Raw genomic sequence first — 16,268 nt, forward strand, 5'->3', positions numbered from 1 at the left:
CACACACACACACACACACAATGGAGTATTACTCAGCCATCAAAAGAATGAAATCTTGCCATTTGCAATGATGTGGATGGAACTAGAGGATATTATGTGAAATAAGTCAGAGAAAGACAATTATCATATGATTTCACTCATAAGTGGAGTTTAAGAAATAAAACAGAGGAACATAAGGGAAGGAAGGGAAAAATAATAAGATGAAATCAGAGAGGGAGACAAACCATAAGAGACTGTTGACTCTAGGAAACAAACTGTGGGTTGCCAGAGGGGAGGTGGGTGGGGGTGGGGTCGCTGGGGGATGGGCATGAAGGAGGGCACATGATCTAATGAGCACTGGGTGTTCTATGCAATGATGAATCACTAAATTCTACCCCTGAAACTAACAAAACAATACAGTATAAGTTAACTAAATTGAATTTAAAAAAAAAAAAAGGACAAAGCCCCCATGTTCCTCTTTGCTGTTGGCCATTGCTTGTCGCTTCTTCTACTATCGGTGAGACTTCTCTAGGTGCCCCAGCCCTCTGCAGATCTTCTATGTCTAATCTGTATTTCTTTTTTTGCCACTGTGCTTAAAAAAACAAGACAGAATTTACCATCTTAACCACTTGTCAGTGTACAGTTCAGTACTGTTAACCATATCCATACTGTTGTACTACAGATCTCTAGAACGTCTTCATCTCCCCAAACTGAAACTCTGGTCTCCAGGAAATACTAACTCTCCCTTCTGTCCCCAGCCCCTGGCAACCACCTCTCTACCTTCTGTCTCTATGTTTTGACGAATCTAGGTACCTCCTGTAAGGGGAATCATAGAGTACTTGTATTTTTGTGGCTGACTTATTTCATTTGGCATAACGGCCTCAAGCTTCATCCATGCTGCAGCAGGTGTCAGACGTCCTTCCTTTTTAAGGCTGAACACCCCATTGTAAGGATGCCCCCCATTCTGTCCCCGCATTCACCGGTCTGCGGACACTGGGTTGCTCCCACCCCTTGGCTACTGCACAAAATGCTGCTACGACCATGGGCATGTAGACATCTGCTGGATTCTTCTGCAGAGATATCTGCGGATCTCCGCTTTACATTCTTCCGATGTACACCCAGAGGTGGAAGGGCTCCATCATTCTAACCTGGACTTTCACCCGTTTGCTTGGGCTCTGTACTTTTCCAAAACAGCTTTAAGATGGGCTGTGATTTCCTGTAGGCTGACACACATAAGGCACAGGAGACGGGTAAGGAGGGCCAAGACCAGAAAAGGGATGAGAACAATAGAGAAGAGCATCCATGAAGGGAGGGGGAGGTGCCGCCTTTGACAGGTTGCACCCGCTTCTCCTTGACTTCGACAGCGGAAGGTTAGCCTCGGGCAGACTTTTTCTCAATTCAGTGGAAGTCACTGGGGTCAGAATGCCTGGCTTGCATCAGGGGCTTCACTGGGCACCACAGCAGAGCTCTCCAAGGAGGCCCATTTTACCACCTTTGTTCCCAGATGCTAATGCTCTGACCCAGCCACGGAACATCAAGTCATTACTCAGATTATAAAATATTAATGCAAATGGCATTTCAAGGGACAGCTGATCCATCATGAAGGCAGGATCCAGGACGGCCATATACAGGATGGATGGGCTGTACTGTTGCAGGAAAGTTGAGACGGTAAGTGCTGCTTGTGTCTGGGATTCTATTCCAACGTGAAAGAGACCGTAGCTGAAATTGTGTCTAGTCAGCCAGAAGACCATCTTCGGCTAATGACAAGGAATTTATGTGGTTTATAATATTTCCGGTATGTCCCATAGACAAAGAGTACCAGGGCTACCACAGTTTACTGCTTTCTGATGTGGGAATTCAGGTCGGATGGAAAAATAGGTCAAGGGTAAGCAACGGCAAAGATGACAGCATTCTTCGGAATTAGAAGAAAAATACTGTCCTTAAGTTGAGGTTTAATATTATACCCTTTGCTGTTAGGGAAGTTCATATGAAAACAAAATCCCACGAATATTCACATCTATAGTGTTTGCAAACTTACTAAAGATTCTAGTAAACTGTGCTATTTATTGCTCCTTAAATAAAAATCCTTGTCTAAAAAAAATCTCAGAAGTTAAGGCAAAGAAAAATGATTTGACTTCTCTATTAGTTTCGGAGTGGGTGGGTTGACACAAAAGAAATATTCTGAAGGCAGAAGTCTGAGTCTTCTAAGGCCTTTCTCCTTTGCTTGTCAACGGCCGTCTTCTCTGTGTCCTCACGTGGTCTTTCCCCGTGTGGACCTGCACCTGGATTCCCCTCTTCTTAGAGGGATACCAGCCCTATTGGATTAGGGCCAACCCTAATAGCTTCTTTTTAACTTAATTACCTCTTTAAACATCCTCTCTCCAAATACAGCCCCATTCTGAGGTACAAATCAGCCCATAATTTAACTCCCTGGACGAGAAAATCAGGTTGACGGAGTTTCATTGTTCGCCTTGGCTAACAAGGAACCTCAGAGCTAAATGTTTGGTCTCTGATTCACTAATTAAGCCTTAGCGAAGAACCACCAGGTCACATTGCCCAGTGGGCTAGGCTCGCACATTTCATTCTACTATTTCAAAAAAGAGATTAGCAAACATAGTGACAGGGCTTAAGGTGAACACAAGTTCTTTTGAAGAGATAAGATAAATGCATTGTTCACACTCCCCGTAAGGATCTGTATTTATAGCATAATATGCAAGGCTCCTTTCATGAATCTGAATTATCTGTAACAATTTAAATGATGATTAGCATATTCAGCTTAAGAAGGTAGGCAAGCGTGTATGTGTCTGTGTGTGTGTGTGTGGTACATTTCAGAAATTTTTTTTGGTAATATTAAAATATTTAAGAATGTGAATGTCCATCCCTCTCCCCTAAGCTACCTGAAAGTTCTACCATTCAAAATAATGAATGAGCTTCATTCATTCCTTCTTCCTTCAAGAGCTCTATATAACTAATAAGAATTTGGGGGCACCTGGGTTGCTTAATCGGTTAAGCATCCAACTCTTGACTTCTTTAGGTCATGAGATGGAGTCCCGAGTTGGGCCCTTTGCTGGGCGTGGACCTGCCTGAGATCACCTCTGTTCCTCTGTCTCTCTGTCCCTACCCTCTCCCCACTCAAACGTTCTCTCTCTCTTAAAAAAATTTTTTTTTGATGATGTTAATCATTATCACTGGTTCTATGGCATAATTTTGCCATATGTGATCTCTAATCCTCATAACCTTACAAGATCTCTTCCTCATAAATGCTATTATCCCAATTTAAAACGTGAGGAACCGAGCCTCTGAGAGGTCAGGTCACTTTCCCTGAGGCCCTGCTCTAGGAGGAGGAGTGTGGGATGCTAAAGCCTCCTTTCCTTCTGCAGTCTCGTTTAGGGGAACCCAGCAGAATGCAGAGCTCAGACAGTGCTCACTGGTAAGGCCGAAGCCACCTGCACAGCTAAACACAACAACACGTATGGGTCCCACTGTGAAGAAACAAATTAAAACCACAAATTTGAAAAGGAAACCATCAGGAAAATGGACAATGACCAAAATAATTAGGATGAACAATAATGGAGAACAAATGATATGTTACTTTAAAGAATCTTAAAGTCAGACTTGGGACTTGGAGCATGAACTGAACCTAATAAAAGCTAAAACATACAGGAGGGCCTGTGATGCGGAGGAGAGCAAGTGGCCAGGCCTACAGGGCCCTCACCGTCAGAACGCACACAGGTGGGTTTAAGTCGTAGGCCTCCTGCAGAGGGCAGAAGTGTCTGGAAAAGCTCCTGCGGGCAGAGGCAGAGGAGTGAAGAGGACGCAGCACAGGGAGTAGGCCTGTGTCATCACGTGCCCTTCCCAAGAGCTGCCAAGCCCAGTGCTGGGAAGGGGGAGTTGAAAGGGCCTCTGTCTGGTTGTCAGAAGTGGGCTCATGAGACATCATGGTGGAAGCTGCTGGGGGGACGTGAGCAGAACTGGAAATCCCAGTAGTGGCCAATGGATAAAGTGAAAGGAACATCGGGCTGGGATGAGTCCAGCCAGTGCCCCAACACCAGGGCCTTCTGCACTGGTTTCCTTAGGTGGTAAATCCAAGAGAAAAATCACCTAACCTTCAAGATTTCCTATAAGGGTCATGCTCCAAGTCCTAAGCCTGACTTCAAAATTCTTTTAAATAACATATTATTTGATCTCCATCATTGCCCATCCTAATAATTTTGGTCACTGTCCATTTTCTGATGGTTTCCTTTTCAAATTTGTGTTTTTAATTTGTTTCTTCACAATGGGACTCCTACGTGTTGTGTCTTGAAGCGTTTGCTCTGCCTCTCCCAGAGTCATCTTCATAAAGGTGTGCTGAGTAAATGAATGAACATCAGTAAGTCACCTCTCGGTAAAATAATGGAAGCCTTCATCTTTTAAGCCCCTTGATAATAATGCCATTTGCTCTAAGAATGAAATCTCTCTTCAAGTCAAGATCCTCTTTAAGAATCTCTGAATGTTTAGTATAGAAGGTTGTCATAAATTAATTTTAAAAATCCAGATTATTTTCCAACCATGGTGAGCAAAAGCCATGCCAACTAAGGAAGCCCCTGTGGGATCTATGCATCTTGACAACCAAAGAACGATGTGTGTGAATTTCTAATGTGCTTGGAAAAGCAGTAAGACAGTGACAATCCTGTTCGTGTCAATGAAGGATACCGGTCATGTAAACGGTATCTTTCCCGCTTTTATTCCATAGGCTACCATGCGGTGAGATAGCCACAACCCAGCCACGGCGTGGACTTCAGGGTAGGACCTGACTGATTCTGTCAGGCAATCTGACCACAAAACCGGTTTCAAGATCTCTGCTTCTGGAACATTCCCAGTGCGGCTAGAACGTACCCGTGGGGTTTCAGACTGGGTCCTCCGAGCCACCATGAGTAGCAGCTGTTGTTGAAGTGCGCTGACTGCTGGGTCCCCAGAAGAAGGGTCCTGACTCTCAGATGTGGTAGTGCTGGACGAGCTCACCTGCATCTCTCTGGGGAGCAGCGAAAGACAAGCTCTGGTTATGTGGGATTGTGGGAACATGGGCGTCATTTGCTCATTACCCACAAACACAAGGACACTGGGGATCCCCACTGCAGGGAGCGGCTAAGCCTTTTGCAACCATTACCCCCTTACATGCCCAGGGAAGGGCTGACATTTTGATGCGACGCTATCTGCGGGCAGAAGGACGATCGCCCTGCACACATTCAAGTTATGCAGGCTGCCCAGAGTTGCCGCGTATGGGGATAGGTAGGTAGATCCCTGGTGTTCTAGAAATGACCACCTTAATTTTCTACACAGTTCGTGGATGGGAAGGTGGAAGCAATAGTTTCTAGCTTCCCAGTCTGTGGAAACAATAAACAGTAGCCTAGATAATTCAAAGGCAGCGATCAGGAGGAAATGCTGACTATCTACCATCTCTGTTACCTCCCCCCAACCCCCAACACACTCCGCATTCCCTCTTCACCCCCCCCAAAGCAAAGAAAGTGCACAGGGGGTTCAAGAAATGCCTCAGGTAATTGGAAAAGAGGACACTACTAAATTAGTTGTAATCTATATTAAATAGTTGTATTGTCTTTAATCACATATAGGTTGGCAGGATGTAAATTAATAAAACTCTTCCAGAAATCTCAAGCCTGGCGTCTTTCTTTTGGCTCAGAAAGCAAAAACTAGGACACACTTCTCCACCGGCTTTTCTAGCAGGGTGCCAATCACCTTGAGGGGGCAATCCTGACTGCCTACCCTACAGTCATTTCTAATGGAATTCCTGCTAACATAACTTCAATTTTATTCACTCATCCAAGACTATGGCTTCAGAAGAGACACAGGATCCCCCTCTAGTCCTGGAGATCAACCCTGGTCATTTTATGGGCATCACTCTAACCCCATTTACCCTGGACCAGTGCCTAGATTCGAGAAGGGAGAACGTATCCTAAAAGGCCACTGTGGCGCAAAGGGGAGGTGGCTGAGCATATCAGGGAGCCCATGCATTAGTTTTTCTATTTCTTAGAAGATCACAAAAGTGAGACACTCTCTTACTCTGGGATTTAGACGCTACATGAGTAAGAAACATTCAGGGCTGCGGCAGCCACACTGTCAGCATGAGGAAAAAGCCTGAGGACAGCAGAGCCGAGAATACTCACTTCCTGATGACAATATTGAAGTTTCTGAATTCACCAACCTCCACCGATCATAACTTTGGACTTGCTATCTAACCCACTGTGATTTTGGGTCTTATGAAACTTGCAGCTGGAACTACCTCAAGAACGTCGATGCTCCGCTAACATAATGCCTTTCTGATTTCTACCTCACATTTCATTATAAAGTCTGTGACAGGTTTTTGGATCTATCTTTCTCCTTACTCCTTACGGCTGCATTCACAAACACATAAATATTCATCCCATCAGAACAGTGTTCAAAATAGTCCCACTATAAGCACAAGCGTGCACACATACACGCTTCTCTACATTTTTCAGGCATAACTCATACCATTTGATAATCCATTTGGTAAGGGTGTCCCTGTAAAGAACCATTCAGGAAACCTTGTATGTCAAAGACAGGATTTAGGAAGCAGATCAAGAAGTACACTGAGTTTGCAAACTTAAGAATCCTATCCTTCCGTTATCTGGCCAACTGTCCCATTGATAATGCCTTTGCTTCCTCTCTGTGGTCTGGGTGTAACATCTTTTACTAACAGAGAAAAGAACCAGCCAGATTTATAAAGGCAATGGTTCATTCAAACTTTTTTGCTTTGTGCAGAAACCACGGCGTCCTATAATTCTGTTGTTCCGTCGCTAAATATAACAGGGCTGAAAGTGCCCGATCAGATTCAGGGAAATCTGCATCTCGGCAAACGCGAGCACGTCACTAAAACCGAAAGATCAGTCTGACGTCACATCAATAATGTAAGGGATGACTAGAAACAGGCAGGCCTGGGCTGGCAATGTGTGCGTCTGGGAGAAAGATCTGGAAAGTGAATAGCGCCCTCTATTGCCAACCGAAATAAACCAAGAAGTGGCTAGTGTGAGGTGTAACAGACAGCTGTTAGAGCCAGCCTCCCCCGCAGGTGCTTCCTGCCAGGAAACATGACAGGAAGGAGGTGTTAACACCCCTCAGTTACCATCTGCGTATTACTTGGCATGTGTCTGATAGTAAAATAATAATAACAATAAATAACTTCATTTTCTTGTTGAGGCCATTTAAAAGTCCCATGTAAAAATCTAGGGTTTGGTTTCTTTTCAAAATCTTTTGGGTAAGTTCTAGAATGAAACAAAACGTGGCTTGAAATATTGGTCTCCTAATCATTGTGACTATAAGCATTTGGTAGCTCAAATCCTCACCTGGAAAACAGGGATGATATCTCCCGCTTAGGGGTCGTGAGAATCCAAAGAGACGAGGTACATAACCACCAAACGTTGTCTCCCCTATAGCAGACAATTAACAATCCTACCTTACTGTTTTATTTCCTTCTATTGACATAGGACCCAACTTTGTTTATTTTCATATGAAAGAGCGACATGACATGATCCCTCTGCCTTTCATACACACACATGAATTCTTGTTGCTTCGAAGAGGAGACAGCGTCATGCATTCAACTTACACCTAACCCTATTCATTTTATAAAAAGAGACCCAAACTTCAGCTTATTTTTTTTCAAGATTTTATTTTATTTATTTGACAGATAGAGATCACAACTAGGGAGAGAGGCAGGCAGAGAGAGAGAGAGAGGAGGAAGCAGACTCCCTGCCAAGCAGAGAGCCCGATGCGGGGCTCGATCCCAGGACCCTGGGATCATGACCTGAGCGAAAGGCAGAGGCTTTAACCCACTGAGCCACCCAGGCGCCCCCCAAACTTCAGCTTATTAAGTTAGCTTTTTAAGTTCTCACTTAATTATCCTCTTTCATGAAAGTTGCATATTTGAAACAGAGTATGATGATATTAAGAAAGCCTAGCTTTGCCCTAGCTTCAGGACCTGTAGGTCCGAATCAGAAAGCCTGCAGTGGCTTCCTACTTGGCCAGCAGGAAACAGTTTAATGTTATAGTTAGCACTGCTCGACCAGAAGAGAGCCCCCCGCTTAGATGTTCTTGAGGTCCTAATGCAGCTGCAATCCCCATGCACCAGCTGGCCCACTCAAGAACCAAAGAGGCAGTGATGTCACAAAAGTCATGCAGTGGACGCAAGTCTGCCCACCAGCCTTTAAAGAATGCCTGTCTGTCTTGGACAGCTCTTCTCAGACCACCTGCTGCTTGTTTTCCCTCTCCTAGATGTGCACTGTGAGCTGCACAATGATCTAAAAAGTCTCTGTCTGGGGCACCTGGGTGGTGCAGTTAGTTGGGCGTCTGAATCTTGGTTTCGGCTCAGGTCGTGATCGGGCTGTGGGGTCCAGCCCCATGTCAGGCTCTGCACTCAGTGTGGAGACTGCTGGAGATTCTCTCTCTTTCCCTCTATCCCTCCCACTTGTGCTCCTCTCCTCCCTCCCCCCCAATAAATCTTTTAAAAAATAAAAATAAAGTAAATACATAAAAAATCAAAAGTCTCTATTTTACTAACTTAAGGCCAGAGATTTCCCCTTGCATTAATAAATGTAATGGGAAAGGGCTGAGTTTTAAGAGACCGGCCCTTCCCTAAAGGAGTAACCCTGTAGTAAAAAATGCACTCAGAACTACTGCAGAACAACACTTGCATATTTGGTCTTGATTACCCGCTCCCTGGTTCATCTCTGGTAAACTCGTTTGGTTCAGGGCGATGGCACTGATCACATGGAAACTGGACCGAGCTCAGAACAGGAGCAGAAACAGTGGCTAATGAGAGAAGCTGCTAGATAAAAGCAGATGCTAGAAGGAAATAAAGAGGGACCAGGAGCTGGAAGCTGGTCTGGGCCAGGACGGTGACTCTCGTATGGGCAGAGCTGGGCCTCAGATCGATGGCGACAGTGTTCCACATATTGAACCCCTCCCCCAACCAGGTTTCAGTCCATTCGTCTAGGCTTCTACAACTAACAATCAAAATACATGTGCTTCTTCTGTATTTTCCCATTAATGTGGGGGGGGGGGGAGTCCTGAAATTCTTCTTTATCCCAAGATCTCCAAAACTGTGGCCCATCCTCTAGAGAAGGAGAGCCTCTCTTTCTGTCCGTCCCTCTTGTTTTTCAGGCTTCCTTGGGGGACCCCGGAACAAACCGCCCCGGGGGGGGGGGGGGCATTCTAAAAATGCAAGTCACAGCAAGCAACATGTTCAATATGTAGGATATTTAAGTAAAGCAACAATGCTTTGAAAATGATAACCTTTATTAATGAATTTTAACAGGGGTTCTAGGTTTAAAGTCTGCAAACAACTCAAGGGTAAAAATTCACCTGTGCAGCCAAGCACGAGGCAAGACCGGGACAGGGCCTTCAAGCTGGGGTCTGCTGCCACCGTGTGGCAGTCTGGGGTATGGCCACCAAAACAGAAGTCCAAGGCCGGGGTGGCCTTCTTCCCAGGGAGGCAGAGAAGGGGCCTCAGAAGTCTTTCTAGAATCAACCTCGCAAACCTTCCATCCTTGTGATTCTGTGCCTGGATGAAAACTTAATCTCTCTCTCCTGTGTCCAAGACACTGAAATAAGGATCAGAGTGGAAGGATCAGAGAGTGAGTAAGGGAGGGCACAGACATTTGGAATGGCAGAAACTCTTCAAAGACAAACCCCTGGATGTTTTCCAGATCACTCCCACCTCTGTGTGATCAAAAGCACCCAGATCTCCCAAAAGTTTTTTTTTTTTTTAATTTAAAGCGGTACACACATAACTCTCCACTTTGCAAGTCAACATAGTAATGAGACTGTATGCAAGCTCTGAAACACTTATAACTAGAGTTTCCCTTCTCAACTTACACCTGAATGGGACACAGAACTGAGCAGATCCAATATGGGGAGAATTCACATTTTTCCCACATTTTGAAGACGTAATTGACTAACTTCAATACCCTGTACTCTAGTTCAACTAGTCCAAACCAGGGGGTCACTATTTCTTCTGACTAAAGAAAAAGTGGGGGAGGGGGGAATTCTAAAAGAGAGGATTATTTTTGACAGCTTTCGGCTACTTGACTTCTTTGGGAACCAGAGGCATATCATTGTGGCTTGAAAAGGCTTTCCTGAGAGCTGATCCCAATGAAAAGGAAATTTTTACTGAGATAAGGGGCAGAAAGCCTGGTAATGTCAACAAGAGTAAGAATTCTAAAGAGGTGACAGAGAGTAAGTGCAGGACTTTGATCCATCTTTGGAGCATAGTACTCAATGGGTACTTAGACTTAGCAGTGCCCAAAATAAGCCTAGTCTATAACCAGAAAAATATCTGCTTTGATAGGTACTACAAGGATTCAAAAGCAAATGAAAGCCAAAAGCAAGTGAATCCAGATAAATCACTGCACTATTACCCAACCTACTCTATGTTTTCAATAAAAAACAAGCTGAGGTACAAAAATCTCCCAGTAAAAATCCTATAAACTAGGATGTCCCAGTAGCATCTGGGTGGCTCAGTCAGTTATGCATCAGACCTTGGCTTAGGCTCAGGTCCTGGTCTCAGGGTCACGGGATGGAGCCCAGCGCTCCGCTCAGAGTCAGCCTGTCCCTCTACTTCCCCTGCCGCCCCTTTCCTCCTGTGTGCACAGGCACGTCCTCTCTCTCTCAAATAAATAAATAAAATCTAAACTAGATTCTCCAGAATGAGTCTTCCGTTCAGCAGACTACTGTGCCTACTTTTTTGAATAATGGATGTTCAAAATAAGTGTAAATACTATGTCTTCCCACCAGATTTCACTGGAGGGCAAACAATAAGCATTTTTGTATGCATTTTCATTGAATCGTTTACGACACTGGAAAAGCCAGATTAATACTGAAGCACGGTTATATATCTCTCACAGAAGAAAGCTCTGCTATGTTACTTGGGAGAATTTTTAGACAAAAGAGACATGCATCTTTGCTGAACAAAGAGAAGAAACTATCAAGCTTTAATTGTAAGACCTACAGGGGAAGTAGACAAAGGCCCAGTCTGCAAGGAACCTTTTAGATACAAGACACACTTTCCAAACAGAGAGCCTACATTAACTTTGATTTTTCTGGGTAGACTACAGCTTTCTAGGTAGATTAGCTCATTTTGGGGCTCTTAGCTACTGAATCGGTCCTATGTGCAGGGTAATGAATTTATCCTCTGCAAGTTTCTTCAAGTAGCGATTCCAAATGCTGCCACTGAAGCCATAGCTCCTTCATTCTAGGATCCGGGGAAAGCAGAACTCTGTTAGCGTTACCAAACGGCCTTAAGGACAGTTACTGTGCAACTGGAAAATGCTGCTTATGTTTCTTTGGCAGTTAATGAGAAATGCACTGGTTCCCACAATGACAGTGAGAGCAAGGAGGGAAATTTGTTTCCTCTCCTGGTTTCCTCCAGGAATCCCCAAAGAGACATGGAAGTTACACTGTAAACAATTCCCTATTCATGCTTGAGAGTCAAGGATATAAAACTGTCACACGGCAACTGAACTGAACAATGGCAGAGAGGAACGGCCAGCTTGCCAATAATAAGAATCGGTGGTTTAATGGCCTAGTTGGAGGCAATCCCAGTCACTGAAGTTGCCTCACAGGGAAAAAACTGCTTTTCCAATATCTTCTATGGCTGAATGGCTTAGCAACAGCCCCAACTAGGAATCCTTCCAAGTTCAAAATCAAAGTTTGTATTTACTACAGTGGGAGCACTCAACATTTAATGGCATGAGAAGCCAGAGATACAATATTGAAGCACCTATTCGGAATTACGACAGAGTTCCAAATGTTGGAATACGATGGGTTGACAGAGAGAGCACAAAGTACTGAGCCACCTGCAAATCTCATAAAATAACTCAAAAAAGCCCAAGAGGGAAGGCTCCCATCCAGGTAAAGTCAGGATGCTGAGCTCTACAAGGCCAGTAGTGAACGTGAGCCCCTGGCCCACCGCTTGTGTTTGCAGATAACAACAAGGTCCTTACGGTGGATACTGTCCGAAACACTGTAACATCTATTATATTTAACTTGTAATGCCACTGCAGTGATTACTACATTATTTCCATTTATGGATTAGGATATTAATACCTAAGAGTGTTAAATGAGTTGCTCAATGTCAACCAAGAAGTTCATGAATGCTGGAACTGAAACCTCAATCCGCCTACGACTGACGCTCATCTGCCTGCTCTGGGCCACTCTGGATCCTGATGTCCCATCACAGCCCACGTCCCACCACAGCCCCCTTCCACGTGGACGCAGAGAGCAACCACCTCACAACTGAACGGAATATAAGACGGGAGCATCTAATCTCAGCTCCAATCTCTGATTTCTATGAGCCGTGGGTTTAAACAGCATTTTGCAGGTTTGTTTGGGTTCTGTGGGGTTTTTAGTTTTAGTTTGAGGGTTTGGGGGTTCCATTTCCCCACTTTAAAAAAAAGATCAGATTCTGTATTCAAATGACCAGGCGAGCCGCTGGTGCTCCTGGCTCCTGCATTCTGACCTTCGCAAGGTTACGGAGTCTTCTGATGATGCTGTCTTGATAATCAGTGCCACGTTGGTGGGACTGTTTCTGTTTACAAAGGGGTCAGAGTGCTCTTGCCACCAGGAGAACAAAGTGTGAGCCGCCTGACCGGTCTCATGGCCCCTGTGGCCGACTCCGCTCCTCCCGTTCCACTTCTGGCCGGCTCCCCTAACTGCACCGCCAGTCAGCACCCGGTCCGGAGCACCCACAGGCCTGCCTGCGTCCTGTGCAGTGATTGGATTTGATTCGGTTCAGTAGTTAGGGAACACCTGTCTGCAGAGGGCTGCGTGGGGCTCTGACGGCGCACTTCTCTCCAGGCAGCTTCCGCCGGGGCAGACGGGAGTCCGACCCAAACGGATGAAATGCCAGAGGGAACGTGGTAAGTCCTCCTCTAACGGCGGCATGGAAAAGTCGCTTTATTTTCACGGTAGGGACTGATCAGATAAAGAAGCATAAGGAGGCAGAGTGTCATCTGTGCTCTGAGAGATGATTACTCCAAATGCCAGGTACAGAGAAGGGCCTTTGAGGAAGAGCAGATGCTTAGAGAGGAAGGGCTGGGAGTCGGCTCGTGTGGGCTTCGCAGAGCGGAGATGAGGCACAGGGCCGCGCAGGGGTGTGGAGGAGTGGGCTCGCTGCACCCCTGCCCAGACACGCACTGGGGGCCATGTAAGAGCATCCCCATGGGACATGTTTCTGCAGGAAGGCGGCTCCCCAGGAGGACACAGGGTGCAGGGTGAACGCCTGGGCTTCAGAGCGGGAGGGACAACCAGGAATCCTCAGGCCGCAGCCAACCACACATATCATCTGTGGCCTGTGGTATTTCCTCCACCCCAAAAATTAAAACTGATAATGTGAAACAAAACAGATTTTACATATAATTCTGGCCCCTGCAGAAATTGCTAGAAAATCTGGTCCGGCCAGGCTTTCCGGATCAGGCCTAGGCAGACGGAGGAGAAGCAGCAGCAGCCCGGCAGACAGGATAAACGCCCTCCCGGGGACCGCCATGGCCACTATGCCTACCCCTGCCACCGGCCGGCTTCCCCTGTTTATTCTCCCTGCCTGGCAGCCACAGAGCTCTGAGTCTGTGGCCACCGCTGGTGGAGAGGATCAGGGAGGGAGATTTCGGCATCCAGGGGCCACGAACCAGCCCCTGAGGCCGAGCATGTTTTTAGATGGTCCTACTTCCTGGGCTGTGACATGGAGCGAATATCGCCGTCCTCCGTTCTGTCGCGCAGGTGAGATCGGGTGATTCGTGACTCAGCCAAGTGCTTCGCACCTGACACATGTTTAACAAGTGGTGGCCGCCACGACCAGAATTACCGCAGGGAAATGCTTCCTTCGGGGCCAGGAACGGCCGTAACACGCAAGAAGAGGTGTGCTGGAACACAGGTGCAAGGTGGGAGGGACCTGGCCCTTCTACATGGGAAAATCCGAACCTGTGGCCTTGCACGTGATCAGCTGCCTTCGGCTCTGGCACCGTTCTTTACCTCAGAGACAGAGAGGCTGCTCTCTCCCATGCACACCCCTCACACAGTGGTGTGTCAACATGGGGGTTAAAGTATTGTAGTTGAGGGCCCCTGGGTGGCTCAGTTGGTTAAGTGTCTGCCTTCGGCTTCAGTCGTGATCTTGGAGTCCCAGGATTGAGTCCTCCATCGGGCTCCCTGCTCAGCGGAGAGTCTGCTTCTCCCTCTGCCCCTCACCCTGCCTTTGTTCCCTCTCTCCCAAATAAATAAAATCTTTAAAACAAATAAAATAAGATAAAATATTTCAGTTGAAACAGCCTGCTTGCTTTTATCCTACTTAGAATAGTTCTTCCTCCATATAACCAGTTCAAAGATACCCAAGTCAGCATGTTATCATGAACTGCCATGAAAGCCAAGGCTTATTACGAATCCAAAGCAAGCAGGCTCCGGTGACGGGTGGCATAGCTTCCACTGTCCCCCCAATCTGGGGAGGACTCGGAGACTGCTGGGGTATCCAGCACGAGCCCGTGGGACAACAGTTTAAATCCCGAAGATCATCTGACTCTGCAGAACATGAGCCGTTTTTCCTGCATGAGTTAAACAGATGGCGGCCCCTTAACCACTTTCCCAGAACCACCGAGGGAACCGCTTCAATGCTATAATTCTGCTAAGTGAAGGGACTTGAGTTTGGTTCTCACGCATTAAGCAGGAAGCATGGTCCATCTCCTATGCCCAAATGAACCATTGAATTGCCACAACACCCTATAACCAAGTCCCCTCTAAATGACGAACCTATTTCAGAGCACAGACTGTCTGGGAACATGGATCATCTCAGACACCGGCCTGCCCGCAGGATAGCAAACATGTATATTATCCCACGTTATCTGTGAAGCACGACCAGGAGAAGCTAAGTGTGGCTAGGTGTCATTCCTTCCTGGAGCTCTTAAAAACCAGTGTCCTGTCAAAGTGCCTTGGGGAGAGGGCAGGTGGACAGAGACAGAACTTGGCATGTGAGGTGGTTGACCAAGAAGTCTCCGTGGGGACAATCACAGCCGAGAAATATTAGTGATGATGAGGGACATTATACAAAGCTTTTCTTTAAGGGCAAAGCTGCTTCTACAAAGCTTGTCATCATTCTCTTCAACGAAGTTCGGTAATTAACCTGATCGAACAATTTTACCAGGAACAGAGTCCTCGGGGGTCCTCTGTTGGTTTTTGCTGCCCTGCCTCCGTCCAGCTCACTCCAAACTTCCCTCTGCAGAGCCACCCCACCGTGCTTTTGTTTGTGGAACCTGCAATCCAGCTCTGCTGCTGAGCGTAGAGCTAAGTCACGTACTTGCCTCGGCGACTGGGCTCCAGGAACGTGGCCCAGCCAGACCCCATCAGACTCAAGGGGACTCCGCAGGGGTTTATTGTAAAGAGGCCTGGTGTCCTCACTGGACTTGAACGAGAGAAGCAAACACAGGCCTGAGGCTACAGGAGGCATCTTCCAACACCAGAGCGTGTGTCCAACAGTGGTATCAAAACACAGGAATGGGGGAACGGTAGAGAAAGAGATGCCGCACCCTTGGAAACATCTACAAGATGCTTCCATTGAATGACCCTAAATCCACACAGTGATGAGGCCTGTTTGACTCGGATTGTCTCTTACGCACCAAGAAGGGGTCTCACTGCAGTATGCATGGGAAAAGGCAGAGCTTGGGAAAGACTGACCTGAGACTCTCCACCTGGCTACGTGGGGCTGCTCAGCACAGACGTGCAGCAGCCCCCGGCACCTGTGCGGAGCCCCAGCCTCGCTGGACAGAAAGGCCTCGAACCCGGAGGACAAACTGAAACCCGGGCAGCTCCAGGAATGAGGGCAGGCCACAAAAGAGCTCGAATCTGGGGAAGAAATGCAGGGGGGATGAAAGCAAGCAAGATCGGGGAAGTCTAATAAAAAGGGAGAACACAGGGGAGAATGGGAGTCAGAGGGCAGCTCCCCGAGAGGCATGGCCTGAGGGGGAAGAGCCTCCTGCAAACCCTGTAGACATTCTCTCTGATCCTGATTTGCACACACTACGTGTTTAGTCTTTTCAGGCTCTGGATATGTGGCCTTATGCTAACCGGCATTACCGGCAAATGCAATTAAAGTACTTACCGAGCGGGGAAGTGAAGCACATTTATCCAGGAAAATAAAAATAAGAAAGTCTTGTAACTTTATTTTGGAATAGATAAGGGCCTGATAACTGTTCTAAATTTAGTTTAAAAACACTACAGCTTCCAACTAAGGATTGAAAAAA

At 46.5% G+C, this 16,268-nt stretch overlaps 1 protein-coding gene across 2 annotated transcripts in view; it reads right to left on the reverse strand.

The window, feature by feature from the left end:
• Positions 1–16,268, reverse strand: part of PCNX2 (pecanex 2) — a 296,195-nt gene that overhangs the window by 223,988 nt on the left and 55,939 nt on the right. For both annotated transcript variants that reach the window (XM_046026803.1, XM_046026802.1), the window contains exon 9: positions 4,855–4,990. In XM_046026803.1, coding sequence (XP_045882759.1) covers positions 4,855–4,990 — 136 coding nt within the window. The remainder of the gene's footprint in view (positions 1–4,854; positions 4,991–16,268) is intronic.

The sequence above is a fragment of the Meles meles genome, chromosome 13, assembly GCF_922984935.1.
Source record: "Meles meles chromosome 13, mMelMel3.1 paternal haplotype, whole genome shotgun sequence".
Classification (NCBI taxonomy): Eukaryota; Metazoa; Chordata; class Mammalia; order Carnivora; family Mustelidae; genus Meles; species Meles meles.